The 25,768-nt window shown below is 49.9% G+C and overlaps 2 protein-coding genes across 3 annotated transcripts in view; both read right to left on the reverse strand.

Moving 5' to 3' along the window:
• RABL6 (RAB, member RAS oncogene family like 6) overlaps nucleotides 1-15,827 on the reverse strand; it is a 53,930-nt gene extending 38,103 nt beyond the window's left edge. For both annotated transcript variants that reach the window (XM_036393868.2, XM_036393867.2), the window contains exons 1-3: nucleotides 15,370-15,827; nucleotides 7,942-8,076; nucleotides 2,445-2,492 (exon numbers count right to left, since the gene is read on the reverse strand). In XM_036393868.2, the coding sequence (XP_036249761.1) occupies nucleotides 2,445-2,492; nucleotides 7,942-8,076; nucleotides 15,370-15,499 (313 nt within the window). In that variant the 5' untranslated portion in view covers nucleotides 15,500-15,827. The remainder of the gene's footprint in view (nucleotides 1-2,444; nucleotides 2,493-7,941; nucleotides 8,077-15,369) is intronic.
• Nucleotides 15,828-16,773: 946 nt separating this feature from the next.
• AMBP (alpha-1-microglobulin/bikunin precursor) lies at nucleotides 16,774-22,512 on the reverse strand. Its single transcript, XM_036394071.1, has 10 exons — nucleotides 22,402-22,512; nucleotides 21,659-21,801; nucleotides 21,294-21,370; nucleotides 20,678-20,791; nucleotides 19,957-20,058; nucleotides 19,291-19,328; nucleotides 18,417-18,495; nucleotides 18,164-18,331; nucleotides 17,841-18,017; nucleotides 16,774-16,877 (listed from the first exon to the last, which is right to left on the reverse strand). The coding sequence occupies exons 1-10, from the start codon at nucleotides 22,510-22,512 to the stop codon at nucleotides 16,846-16,848; spliced, it is 1,041 nt and encodes a 346-aa protein (XP_036249964.1). The 3' UTR covers nucleotides 16,774-16,845.
• Between the last annotated feature and the right edge of the window lie 3,256 nt (nucleotides 22,513-25,768).

Here is a 25,768-nt window from a genome sequence, read left to right on the forward strand (position 1 = left end):
CACTCAGGAAAATCACCGTTAACTTCAGTCCAGAAATGCACACCAAGTTTTCAGGGTGCAACTCCTGCAATTTTCCCAGCCCCCTGTGACTGCAGAACTGCAGCACTGCTCAGCAGGTGAGAGCCTAAAGGTGCTTTACACAACAGAAGCTGAAAACTGCAGTTCATGGATGCTCCTGTTAGTTAGTTAAGCTACAACCCACATGAGGGCTTTCAACACAGTTTCCCCCATCATTTAAACAGAGGTCTCCTAATTTCCTCTGAAAATGAAACAGGGAAATGCTGGCAAAAGAATTTCAGCCTGGAAAATTTAATGTTGAAATGTGTGCTCAGAACATGCATTTTTGACAGTTTCAAATCCAGCCTGATAAATGCAGTGTTCTGCCCAACTCTAAATATGCACATGAGCCAGGATTTGGTAGGCAAGGGAAGAAAAAAGGAGGATCAAGTCTTGTCAGCACTATGCTACAGCAGCACTGGATATTTACTACTGCAAGTCTACAGTCCAGTTGGCTCTCACCCAAAGCATCACGCAGGAGGATTTTTTGTCCTAAGCGTACAGAAGGAAAACAAAAATGTCATAACATTAGGATGAAAGTTAGATATGAGCAAGTTCTTACTGCTTAATAGGAACATTTTCCTAAAGCTATGCTTATCAGGAATTCACAACGCTATGGCAATAGGAAAAGATGCGATTTCATTAACATCATCATGATTCAATTTTTACATTGCACTGATTGAGCACAACTGATTGCAAAAAATACATATCTGTGGTCCATAAGTATGGATCTTAACAGGGTGAGTTTTATTTCAAAAGAATATGAAGTGAAGGGAAGAGATTCCATTAAGATTTCCAACATAGGATCTGCTGTCAGAAATCAAAGCAGGACCAGAAGAGCTGTTATCAACATCTGTTCATAGCACATCCCGTCCCCTTCACCAAAAAAACAAGTCTCTAGTTGAGAAGATGACTCTGCTCAGAGAAGCTATTCACAGAAATAAGTGCTGGAACCACATGATTCCCAAATTAAATGTCTATTCATACCAAAGCTGCAAGGCAGCGAGAACACAGATGTTTTCCTCAGATTCCAGCCCGCCACTTGTTACCTCACAATCTGAAAGCCAAATTAATCAGACTGACTTCAGCAGTAACTCTGGCCTAAGCAAGGTTTTGTCTACCCCGTGAAAACTGGGCCTTAGAACACTAAAAAGATAAAGCGCTCAGGATTTTCATTTAAAGCTCCTGACTCAAGTTTATCCTGAAGGCTCCATTAGGTATCTGAACTAGAGGTCCTACTGCTAATTGTCTTTCTTTTTTCCCTATTTCAAATACAGTTCAGCTGACATGAAAAATGACATTTCTCCTTTTCCCACTCCCTATTGTAGTTTTAGTTTTTGGTGTAACACAAGTGTAAGTTGCACTGATGGTGCCTCTGAGATGCCACTCTGCTGAGGAACACCTGAGAGTACAGATTCCAGCCAAGGCTGCAGGAAACGCAGCACCAGACAAACCATCAAAGCTTGAGTTTCGATGACTGTGGCAAACAAATCTGACAGACACCAAACAAGAAGTATCACTCATAGAGCAAGAGCTGCTCACATGTGCAGCTGCTTTCCTGACCATACTCACACACTAAATGAGGAGCCTGGCTGGTACTAAATGCCTCTTAGAAGCCAAACAACATCTGCACCGGGGCTACAGAATGGGTGGTGAAAATTTACATCTCAACCCCAACCCCTTCCAGGAACAGATCCCACCGCATCCCGTTTGCACTGCATCCAGACTGTGTCTTCACAGATGTTTTGGGGTTTGGTTTTGCTCTTTATAAAACAAAAGTTTATACTCTGACAAAAATTGAAAACTAATGAAAAATGTATTTATATAGCATAAAATTTTCCCTGGCTAAGCATTTAGAAAATGTTTTGGAATGCACATATTGCATTTTCTGTCCTAGTGAATTTAAGTAATTGGCTTCTCTTTCATCCTTCCCCCCTGCAGACATTACTCACTGGAACTACAGTTTTATCAATTTAACAATAGAATACCTTCACAAAAACAGCTCAACAAGAACTTTTATAACCAGAACAAAGAACTCAAAACCTGTCTAAACATTAAAGGAAACTATAAAGGAGAGAAGGTGAAGTTTATTCTGAAGCTCAGAGAACTGGGATACACAGAGCAGCAGGTGCTTTGCTTCATCTGTCATAAGCACGTGGAACAACTGCTTCTGAACACTGGGTTTGATCTGAAGTTCAGATTCCAGATAATGGGTTCTAGCATAGGGGACTCACCTATCCCTTCCTTATTCTTTCAGGAAGTGGTATAATAAATATAGATTTTTTAAAAGCAGAAGCAAGCAGGTATTTCTGAATTCCATGTAAGTTTTTAATCAAAACTGAGAAAGAACAATGGATCTCCACTAGAAAGAAAGTTATAAATCTTACCTTTGTCCACTACATCCCAGACTTCAACTTTCACAATATCGTCAGTGGCTGGAAGCACAGCAGAACACAAAGGGTTAGAAGGTTTTAGTAAAACACCCAGCACTCAGAGAGTCCAACCCAAAGCCAACATGGAGGAATGTCAAAGCATAAGAATGTCAAAAGAAAAGCACATTATATGCAAGAAAAAATCCCCAACCACAAGAAGGCAATGAGCTGTTGAAGGTGCAAGCTGTTCACCAAAACCATGCTGTCTAAAGAACTTCATAAACACTCTTAGTCACATAAGCGATGGCTGGATTTCCTTGCTGGCTCATGTCAGGTTTGAAGCATGTTGTAAATACTTTGCGTAGACTCTTTTCATAATGTACAGAGGTTTACAAAGCCTTTCAAAAAAGATAAAAATCTAATTTTGAGGATAAAGTCTGGTTTATAAACAAGGCATAAAACTGGCAAAAGGAATATACACATTTAAGAAAGATCAATCACGGCATTTTCATGTAAACATGACAGCCAGCGCAGACAGTCCTGCAGCTACAGAAACCCATTCTCTCTGCACATTTCCAGGTATATTTTGTGAAAAATAAGGTCTCACTTGCAACTTTGCTTCCTAGAGCTGCAACATCAATAAATTATAACCAGCAACATCTATTTGAGTCGCTAAAATCTGAAGCAAGATATGCAGAATTCTAACTCCAGTGATTGCTGGTACCCACAGGCAGCCAATTCACGTTCAAGTGGCCTGAAGGCTGAGTAGCTCTGGATCAATGTTTTCATGGAATGCAAATAAGCAGTCTGATTTTCAGGAAGATGTCCCAAGAAACGGCTGCTTTTTGGAAATGTTAAAGGCTTTGAAGCAAAAGCTTGTACTTAGAGCAGCTCTGAACATAAAGCTGGAATAGAAGGACAATGCCTCAGAGTATAAAATAACATCATAGGATGGCATGAGAGTTTATCTAAGTGTCATTATCAAACCAGGAAGCATTTTCTACACAGGACTCACTCTTGGCTTAATGAAATGTTTCAAAATATTGTACAGATTACGAATAAAGGAAAACTTTAATCTTTTGCTTCTGGAGAAAGACCCTTTTTACATTTATGCATGAAGCAAAATCAGCCTCTGTTCTCCTCACAGTAATTCCTGCTTAACTTCCTATGTGCCAGCTGGACAGGAGGCACTGGATGAACAGGAGACTCCCCTGGGTCAGCCCAGGCAGTGCCTTGCAGGACTGAAAGCACATGGCAGTACACAGCACAAAAACTTCTGCTCAAACCACTACACCCCACTAATTAACTCAGTCCCTGAATATTTCTACAGATAATCAAACCAGGTAGGGTAAAGTCCAACCTGTGAATCACTCACCTGGCACCCAGGCAAGCCAGCTCCTCCCCCAAGGCACTGGCACTGCAGGAGCTCTCCCTGTGCCCCTGCAGGTGCTGGGACAGAGATCAGCTACTGGAGGGCTGCCCCTGATTCCTGCCCTGCAGTTGGCAAGGCAATTGCAGTGCCTTTCCACAATCAAGGCTTGCTGCAAAAGGGTAAGAGATATTTGCCTTCCCCAAGTTTTGCATGGGCTCAGCAGGAGCCCAGGAGGCTGACTGTTGTTTCCAGAAGTGCCATCAGGACTAACAGCTCAGAGAAGGGAGCCCTTGGGGTGACCAGGGGCCCTAGCACTAGCACTTTGCTCCTAAGCTCTCCACCTCCTTCCCAGGAGCCAAACACGCCCCCACTTAGGATGTGCTGATCTGCTGTGTGATTCCCACAGAACTGACACCCTACTGAGCAGCAGCAGTCCTGGCAGCTGGGGAGCTGAACCCCCTGTCCCCACAGACCTGCTTTAAACCCTTCTGGCTGAGGGCAAGGGCAGAATTTCTCAAAGAAAACGACTGCACAAGACCCAGGAAACACGTATTTCCACATTTTTCCTGCTAGCTCACAACCAGGAAGTTCTCCCCTTTCAATACTAGTGCCATTCCTGATTATCCTGATCATGCAAGAGGATAATTGCTTTAGTGCTGCTTCTTGGCTTTGGTGTGACTCGTACCCAGCAGCATCTCACCCGAAGGAGCTCTGTGGCAGCAAAAGGAATGCCAATTTATCCTTTCAACTCCATAACTTGGATTAGCACAAACCACGGATCAAAGCACTCCAAAGATCTGCCTGAGCTGCTATTTGACCAGATACTCCTCGGCCAGTGGCACACTGAGCACTGCTTTCCAACAAAATGATGGAGACACAAAAAGGCTCCAATTGCAAGAAAGCTCATTTAAAACTAAGAACACATTGTAGGTGGGTTCATCAGCAAGAACTCACAGGCCCTCAGAGATTTTTTACCCTCATTCAATGACAGGATTCACTTCCTGTGCTCTGGATCACAGATCCTACAGTGCAAAGCTGTGGGAACTCAGCACATCACTCCGGATGTCCAGAGTTGCCGAGAGAACCCTTGGGGGTCTCGGAAATCCTGGAATGTTGCCAGGAGTGCTTGGTGGCTTGATTTTGATCCATCCACAGAAGTGACAGCAGTTTGAGGACATGAGAATCACTTTAGAGTGAAGGGTGTAAAAGGGACACATTTATAGGGTGAAATATAAACTTTAAGGTTTTTGGTACAGGGGGGTTATGGAGACAAGATGGAGGGATCAGGGCGTGTCTCGTCCTTCTTCTTTCTTCTTCTTGTCTTCCATCTTCTGTGGTGATGTTGGCACTTGGGGATTGGTTTATGGTGAAGGTGCACTTGCTAACATGGGTGAAAAGTATTGGAAAATAAAGGTAAATATCCTGTACGTAGATTTTAGTATAAAAAGACATGACCGCCCCGTGGGTGGTCAGAGTGCCCTTGGCTGCCTTGCAGATCAGACCTCTGTTGGGCAGACAGAAAATTTTGTAGATAAGAAACAATAAACAATCTGAAGATCGAAAAGCTGAGAGTCCAGACTCGTCCTTTGAAACGCGTGCCACCCCAGAACCACCCTACCCATGTCCGGGCAGAGACAGACAGCCGGACCGGACACAAAGCAACTGTGCCAGCCCCCATTCCCACCCCTCAGACCTTTGAAGGATCTGAGTACAACTGTTTGTCAATTTTTATCTTAAACTCTCTTTCTCAGGCTGCCAAACAGAGAAAAACCTGGTGACCAGTATAATTCAAAAAAGTGTTCCTTAGGGTCAGTAATGGTAACTCTTTACTTGGACACAAAAATTACAAATACCTATTACAATTGGCACAGAAAAGCAACTTTGTTCATTCTGAATAAGAAGTAACTCAGATTCTGCTATCTTTATTAATTCCTAAAAAGTATAAAATTTCTGAAGGTCCTACATTTTGCATCTAAAATGGAATTCTTCTAAGACCAGGCAATGTAAGAATCCTCCAATATTTGTCAGCGATTTAATTAGCCTCTGTAAATATTTGCCATCAACTCCCTCATAATGTTTATTCAAGGTAGCCTGAGAGCATGAACATAGGAAAAACAAACTTTATTTTTCCTCTAGAGATTAACATGGCCGACAGGGCAGGATTTAGACCTGAACCAAGAACTCTGAGGGCCCATATCACCAGTCTTGGATGGAAACTTCTCACAGCAGGAAACAGATTTCACAATGTCTTTTAAATGGGGGTTACTTTTTGAAATGTTTTAAAGAAAGTCAATGGAAAATGTCCTAAATTATTGGAAATTATTACTAAGAGAATAGTACAGTGTTTTACAATGTGTAAAAGAAACAGTGTGTTTCTTTTACAGTGTGTAAAAGAAACACAAATGAAAGGCACAGTTTCAGGTACAGCTTTTTTTTTTTTTTAGTAGTAGTTTTACAAGGTCAGCAACACTTAACCTTGAGAAAAGTCCATCAGCATCTGTACACAGTGCTGTCAGCTCTGGCTGGAGAGCTCTACAGAAACACAACACACCAAGGTTGGAAGTGGGCCCGAGAAATAACCTATACACCTGTGGGTCTCAGCACACAGCAAAGCCAGCCTCAGGTGCAGGTGTTTTCTACCCCAGGATTGCATCAGTGTTGAAAAAGCAGTGTCTGAGCCTTAGCTCAGGGAAAGAAATGCAGACACAGGTGAGATGACTGGATCTTCCTCCAAACACCTTTTTGCATGCACACATTTTGTACTTGTTCATGGGTACAGTTAGATATGAATAAGCCTCCTAAAATAAATGCCAGACTCCCAGACTGTATCCAACACAAGTGTTGTGTTACCTGCACCTATCAGAGAAGAAACCCAACTCTGATGCTTTAATGCATGATACTGCAGAAAGCCACAATTAACACTCAGTGCATTCTTTACACTTGGGTATCTAGGAAACAGGAATTTTATTTCTTACTCTGATCTAAGTCTGTTTAGGCTGAAGCATTCAAATTGATTTTGGAGATAGTTTCCACCATCCAACTTGTAAGCTCTGTGTTCATTCCTCAGTAACTGATGTGCTGACATCCTGACAGGAGGGAAGAGGAGTGAGAGGAAGCATGCCACAGCATACATACACCATACAAGAGGTTTGGCTGCAGATGGGAAACATCTCTGTGTGACCCCAGCACATCAGCTGGTGAACATATCCTGTGGCTTTGTGAGCATTAGCACGAGACTTGGGCATCATGGTATCACCTAGCAATTCAAATTTGGTGGTGAGTTAGACACAGTGCTCAATTTGGTGCTCACCCGACTGCACAAGGTGTTCTCCCAGCTGGGAGGAGTTGGGCAGTACCTGATTCAACAGAAGATCAGAGTGAGGCAGATGGACAATGTCTGATAATGATGGTAACGACAATTAACTGCTGACCCTTTCTGTACAGCATAGTCAGTCTTATACAGCACTTTCATACTGAATCAGGAGTTCATCCCACAAGGCTGTGGAATTCTTGATCAGCAACCTGAAAACTGGACTTAATGCACTGTTGAATCACGACCTTGCACAACTTCAGTGCCTGCAGTGCCTTTTCCAGGTGGGATGTAGGGCTTTCACAGCCACTTGCAACCAGTAAAATAAAAATTAAAACCACACTGCAGCAAGAACTTAAAAAAGGCACTGGCACTTCTGTGCTTCAGTAAGCCAGACTAGAGCTAACAGTACTACAATAATTTTTGAAATCCTCCCCAGTCACCAGAATCTCTATATTTTCATCAGGGAAATCCAGTTTGCACCATGTATCCACTTCTAGGCAATACAGTAACACCCAAAGCACAACAACCCCTCCTCATTAACATGTCACGCATATTACAAATTTTTCAAATACTTCAGACCACCTATTAAACACTTCCCTTGAATTGTGGCTTCCACAGACATATTCTTTAGCACTCATAACATAGAGCGTCTGACAAAATTAAAAACATGACTGAGAAACTATGAATAATAAATTAAAAAGCCTGAAAAGAGACCATTTTGTTTCCCAAGCTGACAGAGAAGAAAAAAGCAAATGAAGCTGCAGTGGAATTTCCTCCCCAAGGCACTGTCCCACGACTGTCACTCCTTCCACCCTCTTCCATCTTACTTTTGTAATTCCAGTGGATGCTGGTGACTTGGATCTCCTGAGTTGGAATATATTCCTCAATAAATTTCTTTCCCTGCAGTCGGTGCCAGAGTGTGGTTTTTCCAGTGTTCCTGTCCCCCCGAATGACAATTTTCACTAGAGAAAAGAGCAAGCAGACAAATAAAGTGATTAAACACAACTTGAGGAATGCTGTGAAAAGCATGCTAACTTTTTGCAGGCATTATTCAGATGTAATTAGTCCTCCCATACTACACAGGCACGATGGGGTTCATTAGAAAACATGAGCCTCAGTTATTTAAATCACTGTTTATTCAGCAACTCATACCAGCTCAGCAGAACAAACCAACAGCAAGCTTGAATCTTCAGAATCTGCACAACTCCAGCCAGCTGAGCTCTGCTCTTTGATGGACACACTTGATCCCTTAAGCAAACCACTATCAGTTTGGTTCAGGCTTTAAAGGAAGCACAGGGCTGAGCCATGGCTGGACCAAGAATTCTTCTAGGAAAGGCAGAGAGGAGCAGTGACACAGCCAGCGTTGGGAGACATGAGCTTGGAACACCACACCAACCATGGATTAACACAAGAATACCAGGTGGCTTTTCCAAAACTCATTTATCAAGGAAAAAAGAAAGATGTGGGTACAAGGAGTCTCCTGCACACCCTTCCCACTGAATGCAATCAGACTATGAGCCTCCACCTTATCCCATCAATATGACAGACAGGATGAGCCTTCCCTGAGCTCTCTGTGCCCAGCAATGCAGCTGCATGGTGGGGACCTCCCCTGAAGCTGGGACATCTCTTAAGCTTCTCCTTGAGGCAGAGACCTTTTAGCCCTGACAGATCAGGAGTCTAATCTGAGCTCTTTCTGAACTGTGGCTGGACAGTCTGCCTGTGAGTCTCCCCTTCAACTGGAACACCCCTCTAGGTCTGAGCTCCCATACCTGGGAATAAGAGATCCCTCCTTGCCCAACAGATCCTCAGTAAGGAACTGCTGGCATGTGGCATTAATACTAATGAAATTGATACTCAGTATTAATTATTATAAACTCTGTATAGATAAGTCCATTAGACATAAACTGTCCAAGGCCAAGTCTGAGACTAAGATTGGACCCAGAAACACCTAAGCTCCATCAGGAGTTTAGAAAAGGGGGTCCCCTCTAAGCCTTGTAACTCAACAGGAGGGTCTCTGTGTAACTCATTCCACCCCAATTCTAAGTCGATTCTCCTCAGGGTGTTTCATGCATGTGGTCAGTAACAGAGTGAACACTGCCAGTGACATTTGTCAAGTCGCACTTGAACAATATCATACCTAGACCACTTCTGCTTGTATGGCTGCTGCTCATTCTTTACGTGATCTAAATCACCCATTTGCAACAATCTCGCACCCTCCTGCCTTCTCTACCTCTCCCTGGCCCTTACTCCTACTTTATCATACCCTATTCCATTGCTGGCCTTCTATGACAGGCTCTTCCTTCCATTACCTCCTGTATCATTTCCCTTTCTCCTTAAACACTTCTCATGCCTTGAGAGAACAGAATCACAGAATGATTTAGGTTTAGAATTATTTGGAAAGGACCTTTAATATCAACTATTCCAACATTCCCTCAGCACTAGCAAGGCCACCAGTAAACCATGTCCCCAGGTGCCACATCCACATGGTTTTTAAATCCCTCCAGGGATGGGGACTCCACCACTGCCCTGAGCAGCCTGTGCCATGGCAGGACAGCCCATTCTGCAAATAAATTTTCCCCAATAGCCAATCTAAACCACCCCATGTGCAAGTTTAGGTTGTTTCCCCTTCTGTTACTTGTTACTTGGTAGAGGAGGCTGATGCTCACCTGGCTACAACCTCCTGTCACCAGGCCCTTGTGTTGGTTGCTTCAGTTTAGGCAGAAACCCTTTCAAACTCTTCCAAGGAAAGCAAGTGTTCAAAATATCATAAATTGTAGCAATTAATATAATGAACTTTCCAGAGTCAATTCAAAGTTATCTTGCTCTTTCTGAAAACACTACCTTTTATTTTCTAAATTTTCTGTTACATTATGGAATTTTTTTCTTTTTCAGTGCCATCTTTGTTTTTACTAGCAACTACATGGCTACTGGAAAACATAAGCTGAATTTTTATTCAGCTGAATAAAACTGAATTTTTATTCTTGTGTTTTGATTTGGACCTATGATCCCCTGGAAAATGGGCCACCTCAGACACATCTAATGGCAGTCAGGTGATTAGCATTAGGTTGATCATCATCATTTGGGCAAGGAGATGTGAGACAGAAGGCTGCCTTCTGCTGCAGTTCAGGAGCTGCTGCAGTCATTTCAGAGAAGAACTGAAGAGGTCAACTTGAAGATAAAGCACACAACGTCTGTGGATGAATTCTGCCATTGCAAGAGTTCCACTGTGCTTTTTTTTTTTTTTTTTTTTGTAGTACACAGAGGTTTATTCTTTTTAAGAGCTGTTTATTCTTTTTCAAAATTACTTATCACACCAGGAGAATAAAGGCAAAAATGAACACAGTATTTATAGGCTGACTTAACTTAAAGGTCCCACAGCATCTCTGCAGACACAACAAACCAGTTCCTGCATTTCTGGTCATCTTGTGTGTCGTTGTTTCCTACTTACAGATGGGAAAAACAATCAGTAGAACATCCCTTTGATTTTTTGGAATCATGAAGCCAATTCATGGCATAGGCAGAACGAGACTCCATTTGTCCCCTTTCAAACCCAAACCTTTCCAAGCTCTCACTGCCTGCCCTAAAATGTTCAAATTCATATCCTCGCCCTCCCCTGGAATCCAGCATGAGATACTAAAACTGTGAGTTTTAAGGGAAAAATAGACCTTTCTTTAAATAGTCAGGCTGCTCTCAAGGTGCACTTTCAGGATCACTACCAGATAATGAGGTTGTGAGCTCTCCCCAGAAGGACAGTCTTACTTCATGCCCACACCACTTTTTATGCTCTTAAACATGGAGCTGGATCAAGAAACTGAACTGGCTGAGAAATAAGCTTGAAATTATCCATTTTCAGTTTTCTTCTCTAGCTCCACTGCCCAGCTGAATGAGCAGTGTATGGAAGGCACGGTTGGAGTGCAAGGGAATCCCCCTCAGCCCTAATCACGTCACATTTAGGTCAGTGCCAGGTGCTTGCGGCACCACACACTCAGTCTGAGCAGGTCCAAGCATTCTCCATTAGAATCTCTCTTCTCTTACATAGTGTACACTGACTCTTTTCCTGAAGAAAGAAAAAATCTTTAAAAACAGAACAGGAAGAAGGCAGGCAACATAAATCGGTTTTAGCACAGCAAAGTCTCTATTTGAGACTTTGGCTGGGGCAGGTGTGCTCAGTGACAGGCACCTGCAAGGCAGGAAGGCCTGAATGAGCTTCCAAGCACAGTCAGGCTGGTGCATCATAGGCCTGGGCTGTGGCTGAATGTGGAAAGAGGAACAATAACTATAGGCAAGGTTAATTCTATCAAGTAAAACTGTTGCCTTATTTTGATTTGAAGTTAAATCAGTAATTACTGCAAACAGACAGAGGTTTGCAGCAAAGACAGAAGAATTATCTGTGGGGAAAAGGGTAGGGATGGGGAATAGATCAAGGTTCAAGGAAAAAGTTAAACAAATCACTTTATTCATATACTCATTGCATCAGGAAAACCAGAGGGATTTCCATTCTCCAGATGGGGAGAGGGAAGCAGAGCAGTGACGATACAGGCCCAGAGAACAGGTCTGAGACCAACTCAGAAGTAGAAATCAGGAATTGCCAGCTTTGCTCACATTCCTCCAGGACTCTGCAGCAAAGATCCCAAAACTAATAACCCCATGGAGAGGGTCATAACCTTACCCTCATTAAGGTCTTTGGGATTTCAACTGAAATGCTTGGAGCTTGCTCTGCTGCCAAAAGCAGCACCACCTGCTCTGCAGAACCCCCCCAAGCACACTTCCCATAGGCACAGGCCAGCAGCAGACAAAGCAGGGCTGGCAGGAGCTGCACAAACACCTGTGTCAGCCACAGGAGAAAACAAGAGAAGGTGGGATGTGGCAGGAAGAGGAGAAGCCTTCCTTTTAGGAGTTGTGCTGAATGAAAATGCTCAACAATGAGTCTGGGAACTACAACTCCCAAGTAACACAAAAAAAGTAAGGACTATAATGCTTACTAAAAAGGTACATGGTATTAATTAAGCTTTGTCTTATAAGGAATATGTTACACAGAAAAAATTAATAAGGAATAATAAGGAGAGGGAGTGGGGGACAATTCTTGGAGCTACTGCCTTTGGTATCCCAGCACTGGCGGCAGCCTGTGCTCCAAGCACACACACAGCAGTGGGGTTTGTCAAATGACAAACTGGATGCAGTGTGTAAAGTCCAGAGCAAAGATTCCATGTCTGGGGAATAGAATGGATTAACATTTAGCACCTCCACACCTTTTGTTCCTGTCCCTGATCAGCAAATCCCAGGATCATTGTTTGCCCATCACTGCCTTACATAAATGGTCACGTTTGAGCACTCTGGTGCTCAAAATTAAGTTCTGCAATTGCTCTTGTAATTTGTTGAAACAAGTAGTGCTGCCAAAGGCATGAGAGCCACTTCCTCTTACTTGCTCTTGCCACGCTCCCTAACAGGGCCAGCACAGCCCTTGGAAGAGCCATGCAGCACACCTGATCCAGGGTATCCCAAGCAGGAAAACAAGAGCAAGTTTTTCACAAAGACTGGTTCCCCAGCCCTGGAATCATGATTTCCTATAAAGATTCCAGCCATGACATTCATGGCAGAGACCCATGTCATTTTCAGCTCTGTGTTTTCTGAGTGCTCAGGGAACTCTGGTGTTAACTGGATGCGAACCACAGCAGCTCCATGCAGATGGTACAGAGTGTGTGTGTGCTGGAATGCAGTATGGAAATGCTTTTGTTTTACAATAGGATGTCCCAGGCAAAGGATATGATTGCTGCCAAAGGCTGGTACTGGTCTCTGCACTCATAATTTCATTAAAAATCTAAACCTTCCCAGCCCGCAATGCTCTTAATTTGAAAAGCTGACTGTGTAGGAGAGGGACCATCAAAACAAATAATTCGGGTTCAACTTAGTGCTCTGTTCTACCTAGGGTCTGTAACTATCAGTGCCATTAAAACACCTCACAGCCTTCAGCATCACCTCAAACATGGGGCTATCTGTTACAAAATGTACCTGAGAGCTGCAGGGCTGTCACAGCAGGGGCTGCTCTGAGCCCAGGGAGGCACCTAGAGCCAGGTACAAGGCCTGTGTTCTAGCCTGCTTTATCAGTGAACAATCCAATATATTCTCAGCATACTAAGTATATTTCTGGGAAGCAAACAGGCTTCATTCAGGATCTGCAGTGGTCTAATGCAGCAAAGAAACATTTCTGTAAAACAAATCACAGCACCCCTTGGTTTAGTTTTCAGGCAGTTTCAGGGAAACAGAAGAGTTGTAAAGATCTTTTGTGTGCTAACGGTGGCTCCAAACCACATCCTGCACTCCTCTGCTGAATGTCAGGAATTTGCCAAGAAAGGAGAATTGGCAATGCACAGGATTTGCAGTTCTGCCTTTCCTGAGCAATGGCCCTTGTAATGACATTCCTTCACAGCCCACCTTCAACTGAGACCACCTCACCATGCTGGAATGCTCCCCATCTCCCAGTGCTATGGCTATAGGGGGTACCTGGAAGCCTTTTCATAAGCCAGCCTGCATCGCCTGTAAATATTATATAACAGTGATGCTGGGAAGAGTTACTATGGAGATTGGAAAGCTTGCCTTAAGGCAGTGACAGAAAGCTGCAGTTTTCAGCTATAAAGCAGTAACTAGAACACAAATCCTGGTAAGACAGAGCACAAACCAACAATCTTTCCTGAGGCCTTTCACTAATGAGACAAAAAGCAGCGAAACTACAGTTAGCATTTTTGGCCTTGCACAAATGGCAGGCAGGTGCCCATGCACAGGTCTGGCATGATGCAGTCACCATGGAGCAGAGCTGGTCCCATCCTGTGCCAGCAGGATGCAGCTGATCCCTTCCATCTGCAGCACAAACCTCCCCTGTCTGAGAAGCCAGCTCCTGGCTCTTACATAATTCACAAGCTGGTATTAGCTACCTGATCTCTGGCACTCAGCTGCCCATGCAGCACACAGGTCTTCTGGGATGTGGCCACATGAAGCCTCTGCACAAACCAACAGTCTGAGACCAGCAGATCTCCAGCAGGTGTTTAAGGATGCAGTGCTGTGTTCCAAGGCAGTACCTTCATCCTCACCCCCATCTTTCACTGGAAACCCAGTCTCAACAATCACACTTCTTTTCACACACTTTTTACATTCAGGATTGCTTGCTAATTTTTACACTAATTTTATAAATTAAACAGCACTGGCATATCTTCAGGTGTGCTAGGGATAAAGGCACCAAATGCTCTAGTAAAACAGAGCATTTTGAAACCTCAGTCCCAAAGCACAGCCATAATATTAAACAAAGAGAAAAACACCCCAAAACCCAAAGTGTAACTTCTCCATCACATTCTGTTTCAGACTGAGATCCAAGAGCAGCTCTATTCCTCCAACACGTGTGCCTTCACAGAAATTATCCAGTGCCACATTCACAAATCAGTCTTTTTCCCACCTGCCAATCTCTCAGCCTTCTGCAATCTGCCTTCCCCGCCTGCCTGGATCTGCACAGATGAGCTGGTACTCACAGCGCTCTCTGGAACCAATTCTATTTTCAGCAGGAATGACATAACTGCTGTCCCCATCTCACAATTGTCACTTTGGGAAGTATTTCACATACTTGCAGTGCCCTCCTGAAACACTGTATTAGAAATCACCTTTACTGAGCTCCAAGGGGAAAATGAAGCTCTAAGCCTCAACACTGAGAGAAAAAGAATTCTGAAAGTGTTCTTCGATAAAAGAGCAAATGTATGAGTTGCAGAAAAGACAGTTAGGATGAAATGACGTACCAAAGGCACACAGAGGTATTTGCTGTCCACCTTTTACTAAAGCCTGGCAGAGCTGAGCTTTTTAATACACTCTTATCATACAACCACTACAGCTTAATTGCAAGCACCATTATCCTGCGCTGCAGGGAAGATCACCCACGCACTCAGGGGAGTTACTCTCTTGATGCTCTAACTGACACAAACTGATGTTCCAGGCACTCTCTCTTGGGCCACAGCAGGCAGGCAGCGCTCAGGGATGCTGCTGCACCGCGGGTCCCGAGTTCTGCACCGAAAGACAAAAGTTTTCCATCCCTCACTTCTCCAATGACCTCCAACATTTAATTCCAAACTTGACTTTGAGCGAATACGGAAAAAAGCACCAACCTGCACAAAGAAAGCACACACACTACCAGCCCGGGCACGCCACGGGGCACCAGACCGGGCCGCCCGCCTCCCTCCCGGCTGGACCAGCCTCCCCGGCCCAGCGCTCCGACTCACTGTTATACTGGACTCCCTTGGCGAACCTCCTCTGCAGCGCCTGGTTCATGGACTGCAGCCCCGCAGGGATGTTTTTGTCGCGGACCGCAGCCTGGTCCGAGCCCACCAGCTTCTTCAGGGCCGAGAACATCTTCGTGGTCCCACACCTGCACCCCGGGGAACTGGCCGAGCGCGGGCTCAGGGGCCGGGCGGAGGCACGGGGCGGCTCAGGGCTGCGGCGGGGCCGGCCCGGCCATGCGGGGCGGAGGTGTGCGGGCCCGGCCCGGCAGGAGGAAACTGCGCCGGGGGAGTGGAGGCACTATCGGGGCATGTCCCGGCGCGGGGCGGTGGAACCGGTGCCGGGGTCCGGCACGGGGCGGTGAGGCCGGGCCGCTCAGTCCAACCGGGGGCTGGGGCCGGGGGCCAGGCATGGAAAGCGGGGGCGGCGCGGGGCTCCCGCCGCCGCCATCTTGGCTCTTCCGCCTCACCGCAGGGGACTGGGGCACGCGCGGCGCGGCTACGGCGGCCGGCGGAGGACAGAAGAGCGCGGAGCGCGGTCGCCGCCGCGATCCCTGGGAACCCCCCCCCCCGTGACCCCTCGAAGGCCGAGTGCAGCCCAACATGCCTGAGACCCTCCAGTGTGATCCACATAACCCCGGCTGTGCCGTCATGGGACCCCCACAGCCCCCCAAGAGTCTAGCAATCCCCTCTTGGCAGCTTCATAGCCCCCCCACCCGTGACCCCCATACCCCCCTACGAGGCCGCCGCAGCATCCCTGGGACTACGCCCAGAACACCTCTAATCCCTTCCTGGGACCCCTGTACCCGCTGGGACTGTCATTACCCGTGTCCTCCGCTTTTATGCCAGCCCCATTTTCCCGTGACCCTCGTAACCCCTCGTAAACCCTCGTAACTGTGCCGTGACCCTCAGGGTCCTCTCTGACACCCCGTAGTCCCATGCTGCAAACCCCATACAACACCCTCGTGGTTGCCCCATCCCCCGTGCCCCCCATCTCGGCCGTGCCCCCCACACGGCTCTCCCCGGTCCCACCGTGACCCCGAGCCAGCTGCAATCATTCACCCTTAGAGAGGAGCAGACGCTTGTACCCTCCCTCGCTGTCCCCTTCCCGGCAGCCCAACCCGATCTCCTGGCAAATAGGGGCTGGACCCCATCCAGCAGGACCCCTGAGCCTCTCGGTGCAGCCCCCCCCGGCCCTGGATGGGCAGAGGGCAGTGGCCTGAGGCGGGCTCAGAGCCTCGGTGGGGAGAACCCCGTAACTCCACCAGGGAGGCCAGAGAGGACCCCACAGCATCCCCAGCCCCTCCTGCGCCCCTCACCCTGCTCCCCACCAGCCTGAGGATTGACACTGCGCTCTTTGGTCACATGAGGGACATTTACTGCTGGAGAGACATTTGCCATCTGCTGGGCCACCACAGCTGTCAGCACTGTCCTGCAGGACCCTGGTGCTGGATGCCGGCTCTTCATCCTCTGCCTGCATCAGTTTGAGAGCTGCAGGAACTCCTCATCCTCTGCAAGTGGAGAGACACAGCAGGTGATGGGCTGTCCTGCACTTTGTGTCCCACCATGCGCCATGGTGGCATTAATGTACTTTATATTGCTAGCAGGGATTATAAAAGATGGGGTTTGCCCTAAGACAGGCTCCATCTCCATCCGTGGGATCAGGCAAAATCCCCAGCTCCTGCCCTCCTGGAGCTGGCACACCCAGGGCTGGACAAGGTGGAAGACACCTCAGTCACCCCTCTCTGCAGGACGATTTTCTCTGCCAGACTCCTGACAAACTGGTCATCATTTCCCCTGAGGGATAGGTGGTGCCTGTTGTGTCTCCCTAGGAGGTTCAGTACAGAAACCCCTGCACTGGCTGGAGCTGGGGGGCCTGGCAGCTATCACACCCCTGACAGGGACCCTGGCTTGGTCCTTAGTTGGTGTCAGGGTTCCTGCACCACCAAGTCTTTCAGCCCGAGGCTGTCACCTCCACTGCTCCCCACTGCACCCCAACCTGCTTGGGGATGTTCCTCCTCTCATCAAGACCACACTGAAGTTCATTCATGATCTCAGCATGTCTGCAGCTTGCCCAGCCCTGCTCTGCCATACTGTCTGTGGGCTAATGGCCATATTCCCTGCTCAGGACAGATCCCTCCAGGCACAGCACAAAACCATCCCACACCCATCACGGACCCATGACAAACCCATCACAGCCCAAGGATACACCCATCCTGGTCCATCCTGACCCAGAATATTTTGTGCTCTGCCTGACCCATCCCAGGCAGAGCACAAAACAAATTCAGACCCATTCCAGAGCCAGACTGATCCTTAATCCATGGCAAATGCATCCTAGGCCCACAATGGACCCATCCAGAGTGAGGACTGACCCATCCAGAGCCAGGACAGCCCTGTCCCCACCCCAGGCAGACCCAGTGCAGGACAGGAGATGTTGCAGGCTGCTGCCCTGGGGTGGGGGCCAAGGGGAGTACCTGCCAGCTGCGGAGCCCCGCAGTACTCCTTGCACTCCTTCTCCGAGTAGAACTGGTTCCCGTTGCCCTTGCAGCCCCCATAGCTGAAGGTGATGCACTTGCCCTGGGCTGCATCGAAGGCCCAGCGTGTCATCAGTGCCTGGCAGGGACCTGGGACAATGGGCAGCCTGCAGGCAGCTGCAGGGACAGGAGCTGCATGAGGCAGGGTGTCCAGGGACCCCCCATACCTCCCACATGGATGCCAGGCACATGGCATTCGAGGCATTGCTCAGATCCTTTGTGATGCCTCAGCAAAGGCACCTCCAGTGCCCCCTGCTTCTCACCCTCGGTCCGGCATGCCTGCAGGCACTCCTTTTCTGAGTAGAAGTTGTTGCCATTGCCCAGACAGCCTCCGTAGTGGAAAGTTTCACAGGCCATGGAGGAGGAGTTGTAGAAGAAGCGGGAGAGCATCCCGCTGCAGGGCCCAGGGTCCCGGCTCAGCCGGCACGAGTCTGCGGACCAGCACACCACGGGTCACAGGCAAATGGGAGGGCAGGCCAGGGGGATCCCGATGCAGCCCCCTCCCCTGGGACCTACCTTCCTTATTGCCAATGTAAGTGGGCAGGGGTCCTGCAGCTGAACCCTCCTCCAGGGGTAGGACTGCTCTCCGTGCTCTCTGCACCAGTAAGGAAGCACAGAGCTGCCGTCAGTCCCTGCCTGTGGGACCTGCTGCCCACCTCATTGCCCTCAGAGTGGGCTGTGTCAGGGGCACCTCAGGCTACAACCCTCCTCTGTGCTCCCAGCACATCTCCTGCAGGCTGTGATCCGTCCACACCTCATGATCTTCCCAGCCCTGTCCTCTTCCAGGGTGGGGTCCACAATCCCAGGCTGTGGATTAAGACACCCAAAGTGCCCAAGTTGTGCCTCATGCTGGGGATGTGCCTCAATGATGTGTTACCTGCTCTTGAGTCAACTGGGTTGTTTCTCCTATGAAAGTCCCATTCTCCCTGGAAAATCTTTCAATACTCAACCCTGAGAGACTGGGAGGTGCTGAGTGATGGAAGTTGAAGGACCAGTGGGTGCTAAGCTCCCCCATCCCTGGAGAAGGGGCCTACAGCCTGGCTGGGACACACACAGACAGGCAAGGAGCAAGGAAACACCAGCAACCTTCACACTGTGAAAAAAAATCAGAGTAGGAAAAGTCTCCCACTTGGAAATATGCTCTTGTGCCCACCTGGCCACCAGGACCCTCCCCCTGCAGCCTGCGCCTGCCCTACCCCCATCCTTGCAGGCAAAGCCCATCAGCAGAGGTGGAAGAGCAACTTGCAGGATGGTCAGTGAAGTCACTGCCCAAAGAACATGTTCTGCCCATGGAGCCTTCTCCCTGGACACCCAATCTCCAGTGAGTTTGGCTTGGAAGGGATGTCTCTGGCCTTGATCCACTTCAGAAGGTCCCAGCTGGCCCACTCACCTGGGAACCATTTTCAGTCTCTTGAGGAACACATTCACCTGGCCCAGGAGCAGGAGAGAAGATGAGCAGTGTAAGAGGAGAGGTGTCCTGACAAACTTCAGTGAGTCCAGCACTGTGCACATGCAGGACCCTGGGCAAGGGGACACCCTCCTAGTTCCACCCAATGTTATTACCCTCTTTCTGTTTTCCACCTCTCACTTGCAGAAGCACCGTCCTAAAATGCCCATGTCCCTAAAATCCCCACACCCCCCTGGGTCCCCCCAAAATCCTACACACATACACACACACACACACCCACAGCCACACCCCCACCCACACACACACTCTCCACTATGCTAGCCCCTTCTGAACCCCAGACTGAGCAAGGAGCCTCCCAGGTGCTGGCAACACCCAGCCTGGGGACCAGACACAAGTGTCCCATGCCCTCATCCTAGTGGTGTGGTTTCATTGACCTGACAGCCTAGCACGGACCCCTTTGGAAGCTGATTTCTCTGGTGAAATCCTGACTGATACATGGCCTTATTTCCTTTTCATTCCATGCTACCAAAACATTTGTCTCTCCTTCCTTCCTCCTGACCATCCCCTGTCTCCCCAGCTTGGCAGACCGAGAAGGAGCAGCTGCAGTGCTCTGGCAGCATGGGAGGCACATGCCCCAGGGGAGGTTACCTCTGTTGGCCAGGATGAAGATGGAGTCTTCGGGGATGCCCATCTCCAGAGCCAGCTGATGGAAAGACTCAATGAGGTCCTCCCGTAGCTCTGGACTCCTCCCTGGGAAAGAGAATAGGCTGTGAGCAGGGTTGGTGTGGGAGTGCAGTCCCCAAGCACCCACTGAAGCTTGGGTGGCTGCAGGCGGGTGCAACACCAGACTCCTGGTCCTTCCCAACATAGAATCAGGGAAGCAAAGATTGAACCCAACCATTGACCCAGCATTGCTATGTCCACGCTAAAACATGTCCCGAGCTCCACATCTACATGTGTTTTGAACCCTTCCAGGCACAGTGATGTCACTGCTTCCCTGGGCAGCCTGCTGCTCTTGACCAGCCTTGACCAAGGGCTTGGACAAAGGGGGTTTAATATTTCTTAATCATAGAAGACAGCATCTCCTGCCACTTCAGGGCTGGGTTTCCTCTAAGCAGATATCACCACCTTCATCCAAAAGACCATGTTGATTTGGATGTTCACATCAGTGCCTGATGTGGCTCTCATGGAGCCATGAGACTCCACCTCTGCCATGCCAAAGACGAGCTGGTCTAAGCCACCATTTCCAAACCCCATGGTCAGGTCCCTTAAGGCCAAGGGAGCTGAGAGACCCTTATAGGTGGTGTTTTTGAGCTGTGCTGGTCCACCCTAGAGCCTGCTTGCCCTCAAGTGCCATGGCCAGACATACCATACAGCTTCAGGGTGGTGCTTGGACCAAAACTGCTTTTCTTCTTCATCAGAATGACAGCATATTCGTCATAGTTGGTACGGAGCACATAGGACTGGATAGACACATCCCATCCTGGGTGAGACAGAGATACAGGGATGTCATTCCTGCTCGTCATGGTGAGATGGAACAGTGTAGGACAGCCCCAAAGCTGGAGGCTGAAATCAGGCATCTAATTAAAAAACCGTGATGTTTGGGAAGCAGACTCCGATACAACCATGAGTCCCTTTAGGCTCACCAGTCTCTAAGCTGGGGGGATTGGAAACCAAGAGCTGCAAACAACTGAGATACCACTAATGCTCCTGAAGTGTGACTGCTCCCTGCCTCAGCCTGGGACCCTGTGGACAGGAGTGACCTGCTGCCAACATCTCATCATCCTGTGGCTATGCAGGTACAGTGCTCAAACAGCCCTTTCCCTGCAGCTTTACTCTATACTTTGGCTAGAAATGTCCACATCAGAGGCCACTCCACACTGTGGAGTGGCCTCTGAGCCCTGCTCTTCTGAACCCCTTCCATCTCTGCCAGCTGTCCCCAGAGCTGGTCCCCCATCTCCCAGGCATGCCTCACCCCAACTCACTGGGGTTGTAGTAGGTGTATTTTCCAGGGGTGCTGGTTTTCTGGTATTCCCCTGAGACTAGTGTGCAGTCACCTTGCCTGGAGAGAGGAAGAAAACAATTAGCTACTTGGCAGGATTATTTTCCCTGGTTATGGCATGAAAATCATGCCTGGGGCGCGAAGGACATGGTGCAGGACCCCTGAAATCATGCTGCCCAAGGTATTGGGTATTTGAACCCAATCCATCCCCTCCTCAGGGCTTGGATGCCAGGCAGAGCAAGTAACTCCTATGTCTTCCCAGCCCCTGGGAGAGGGAGCACCCCTGGGTGGGATGGCTTTGGAGGAGGCTCAAGCACCTCCAGCAGTGCTCCCAGCAGTGCCCCATACCTCAGCCTGGTACTTGTAGTACTGATCTGGTCGGTGCTGGGGCCAGGGCCCAGCACAAGCGTGCCCATGCTGAACTTCTCCTTGTAGTTCTTCATCCATTTGCAAGTTGTGCCGATGGCGATGTCGAACCACTTCCCATGCATCTGCAGGGAGATGGGAGACACATCTGCATCATGAGCCCCCCTCACCAAGGTGGGACATCACCTGGTTTTGTGCAGAGTCAAAATATTCCTGATGCAGGGAGAAACTCGGAGGTGATGATGCAGGGTGCAGAGGCCAGAGGTGCTGCAGGATTTGGGAAGTGTATCAGCAGAACTTTCCTTGGTTCCCTGACTATGAGGCAGGACTGGAGGCATCAGGCTGTCATCCACCCATGTATACCAGTGAGACCCAGATCTGGGCACACATGCAGGGCTGTATGAAGCCTGGCAGGGGACAGGGAGCATTGTGGGGGATCTCCCAGGCAGCCTGCATCCTGGCATGCTGAACCACAGACTTTCCACAGGACTCATCTGCCCTGCTGCTCAGACTGCATCCACCCTGCCTGGGGTTTGCCAGGATGAGGCCCCCCCAGAACCTGGCACCTCCTGAGTGGCACCCAGGGGGTGCCACACTGCCAATGCCTGTCCCACACAGCCTGGCATGGGCATAGGCATTATTGCCCTTCTTTCTGGAGGAAAATGAAAGAAAGCTTACCCCATCCCTTTTGCCCCCAGACTTAAGGGACCACAAGCTGCCATTACCCGCTCAGCCTCAAAATTCTCCTGCACTTGGATATCTTCATCCTGGTCTCCGATAGGGGTTCCACGAGCCACAGTGAGGAGGAGGAGGGAAAGGAGACCCCAAATAATCATGGCTGGTGGCTTCGGACTGCTGCTGAGCCTCAGCGCTTCAGTGGGATCCCGGACTCTGCGCTGCCCCGCTGTGCAGCACTGTGACCTTCAGACCAGGGCCAGCGGGGCCAGCCACCCTGCGGGGGGGCTGCCGGGGGAGGTGGGGTGTACGACCCAGGGAGCACCACTGCCCTTGGCGGTGCTGGGGATTTGCAGAGAGCTGTGTGGGGTGCAGGAGTGGAGCACCCTACCAGCCACACCAAGCTGAGCTCCTCACCCTCACCTGTTCCTACACCATGGGGCCAGGACCTGTCTTTCTCCTCTATTCTATGTTGGGATTCATATTCCTGCTCTGTCATCCTACAAAGACCCCCCAGCCCTGATGGACCAGTTTGACCCTGTGGTGAGGAGAGCACTGAGGGACGCCCAGCACTTAGCCCAAGCTATCTAATCAGTATCCATAGGGAACAGAGCCTGAGTTTCCTGCTCCCCTTTTGGACCCCTTCCAGGCAGTCCCAAGCTGATGGCCAACATCCAGGATCCAGCTGGGTGTGGCACATCCCACAGTCGAGGGTCCCTGGGCCGGGAGGAGTGGGAAATGCTGGGCCATCCTCAATCCTTCCCAGCAGTGTTTGCCTTCGTTGGATGATTAACAGAAACCAAACAGCCCGAGGGAAACTGCAAACAGAGCAAAGGGCAGGAGTCCCTCTCCAGGTGGCCACGGCCCAATATTTGTGGAGAAGGGCCAGAGCTGGCGGCACACTGGCAGAAGTCAGCTGGACTTTCACCCTCCACTCCCCCGCGGTCACTGACGGACTCTTGGATAAGGACCAGCAGGTGCTGCTGCCCGGGCACGGGCCTGCTCTGTCCCGGAAGAGCTAGTCTGGACATCTCCACAAACAGATCTTCTTGCCACATCCCGGTGTGTCTGGACCCCGGGGCAGACGCGGACCTGCGGCACAGACGGCTCCGGTAGCCCCCCTCCTCCTCGCCCCACCTACTCTCTCTTGAGGAGCATCCGGGGCGCAGCAAAACCCCGAGCTCCAGCCCCCAAGCCGGGGGTCCCTCCCCAGAGTCCCCAGGCGGGGTCCCCGGTGCCCCGGTCACTCCATCACTAGGTGGCAGCCGGCGGTAAGGAATGACAGCCCCGCTCCGGCCCCGCCGCAGCCACGGGCGGGTAGAGGGTTCCCCTGAACCCCCTCCTGCGGCCGGGCAGCGATGGGCACTGGGGAAGGCTGTACTTAGAGGAGGCTGGTAAAAGACAGGGAGAATGACATTTTACACGGGGAGATAGTGACAGGATAAGGGACAGCTATTTTAAACTAAAAAAGGAGAGATTTATATTAGATATTAGGCAGAAATTGTTCCCTGTGAGGGAGGTGAGGCCCTGGCACAGGGTGCCCAGAGGGGCTATGACTGCCCCATTTCTGGAAGTGTCCAAGGGCAGGTTGGAAAGGGCTTGGAGCACCCTGGGATAGTGGAAGCTGTCCCTGCCCATGGCAGGGGGTGGCACTGGATGAGCTTCAAGGTCCCTTCCCACCTAAACCAGTCCGGAATTCTATGACTTGCAAGAGGACGTGGTTATCAGGGAAACCTCAGAAGACACTGCCTTGTGTCCCATGGGTCACGGAGTGCTTGGGAGCACATCTCTGATGCTCCTCACACAGGAAAGTCAAGTGTTGAGCAAAGGGCAGAGCAAAGGAAGACAAAGCTGGACTGGGGCGGGAAGTGCAACCCAAATCTGAAGGCTGCAACAGACCCAAGTCACCCCCAGCTCACAGGAGGCCTGTGGGAGGGTGCACAGAGATGTCCCTGATGGAGGCAGGATGACAGTGGCTCCATCTTTGGCCCAGGGACTCATGTTCTCTCCCAGTGCATCCCTTGGCACTCACCACCCATCAAAGCTAGAGGACAGCTGCCAAGCTGCTGGTACAGCTCTGCTGGGCTGCTGATGGGTAGCAACAGCCTGTGATGGCCTGTGTGTCAAGACTGGTGCTCAGCCACATCTGGGCACATGGGACAACAAGAGGGATGGATGGTAGAGTGAGAGGGCAACTGGGATAGCTGGTTCCCCAGAGCTGTTCTCTGAGACATCCCCTGGGTATGGCCATGCATGTGCAGAGGTGGAACCTTCACCTGACTGGGGTGGCACTTGGAGCAGCGTCTCAAAGTGGAGATGGCACAGCCCTATGTCCATCTGGGAGCTGTGTCAGCACCCTCGGGTTGGGTGTCGGCGCGCCGCTGGGTGTCCCACGTGTGCTCTGAGCTGGCTGGTCCCTGTGTCTCCAGCCAGAAGCATCAACCAGGCTTCTCCGTGCCCGGATATGTGGGGACACATCTGCCCACACGTGTCGGTCTGCACAGCTCTTCCCTGCCTGGCCCCTCCACCCCAAAACCCCGGGAACCCTTCCCATGCATGCTCGGGGGACAATACCGCCCTGTCCCCGTCCTGGCGCTCGGCTGCCCGGCCGTGCAGATGCTCCTCCGCCGCGCCGGGTCCAGCCCCCACCCTCACGTGCGTCTGCTTTTTGTGTCCTTCTCGCTGCGGGTCGGGCTCTACCCCGTTCCTCCCGCCCCTCCGCCGCCCGCGGCCCCCGGCGCAGCCCCCACCGGAGCCAGCCACACACACAAGTGAACTTTTCTGCGTTTTCCAGCAATTAAAAAGAATAAAGCAACAGTTGTCTCCAGGCAGGGCATGGATCCTGGTGACCCTGATTTTCTGTGTGGCTGGGCAGGGTGAATGGGGCTATTGAGACCCCGATGACTGGCATCTCCACTCCAGGATTGTCTCCCCTTCCAAGTCCCCCTCCCCGCGTTCTCCTCCTCCCTACCCTCCTCCTCGCTTTTAATTTCCTTCCTGCAGAGAGCTGCTCATCCCCTTCCCATTGGCCAAAGGCCTGAAAGGGAATGGAGGAGACAAGGGAAGGATTAAAGACGCTCTGCTTAGGAGCAGGCAGCCTGAATACAAGATGCACCGGCTGGGAAAGAATGGAGGCTTAGTGGGGCACCAGATCAGACCCGCCTCCGCCGCATTCAACCCGGCCTACATTCCTGCATTGCTAAGCAGGGACCTTTCTCCCCGGCCAACCCCTCGGAGGGACGACCCGACCCCTGTCCCACCTGCTGCCGCAGGTAGACCTGCCCAGGATGGTCCCACCACAGCACCCCTCGAGGTGCAAGCCACGATGGAAGACAGCAGTGCTTGCAGTTCTCCTGTGTCAGCCCCTCCGGACACAATGTTCCCAGCCATTCCCACAAGGATGAGGAGGCATCTGGG

Source organism: Molothrus ater, chromosome 20 (genome assembly GCF_012460135.2).
Source record: "Molothrus ater isolate BHLD 08-10-18 breed brown headed cowbird chromosome 20, BPBGC_Mater_1.1, whole genome shotgun sequence".
NCBI lineage: Eukaryota > Metazoa > Chordata > Aves > Passeriformes > Icteridae > Molothrus > Molothrus ater.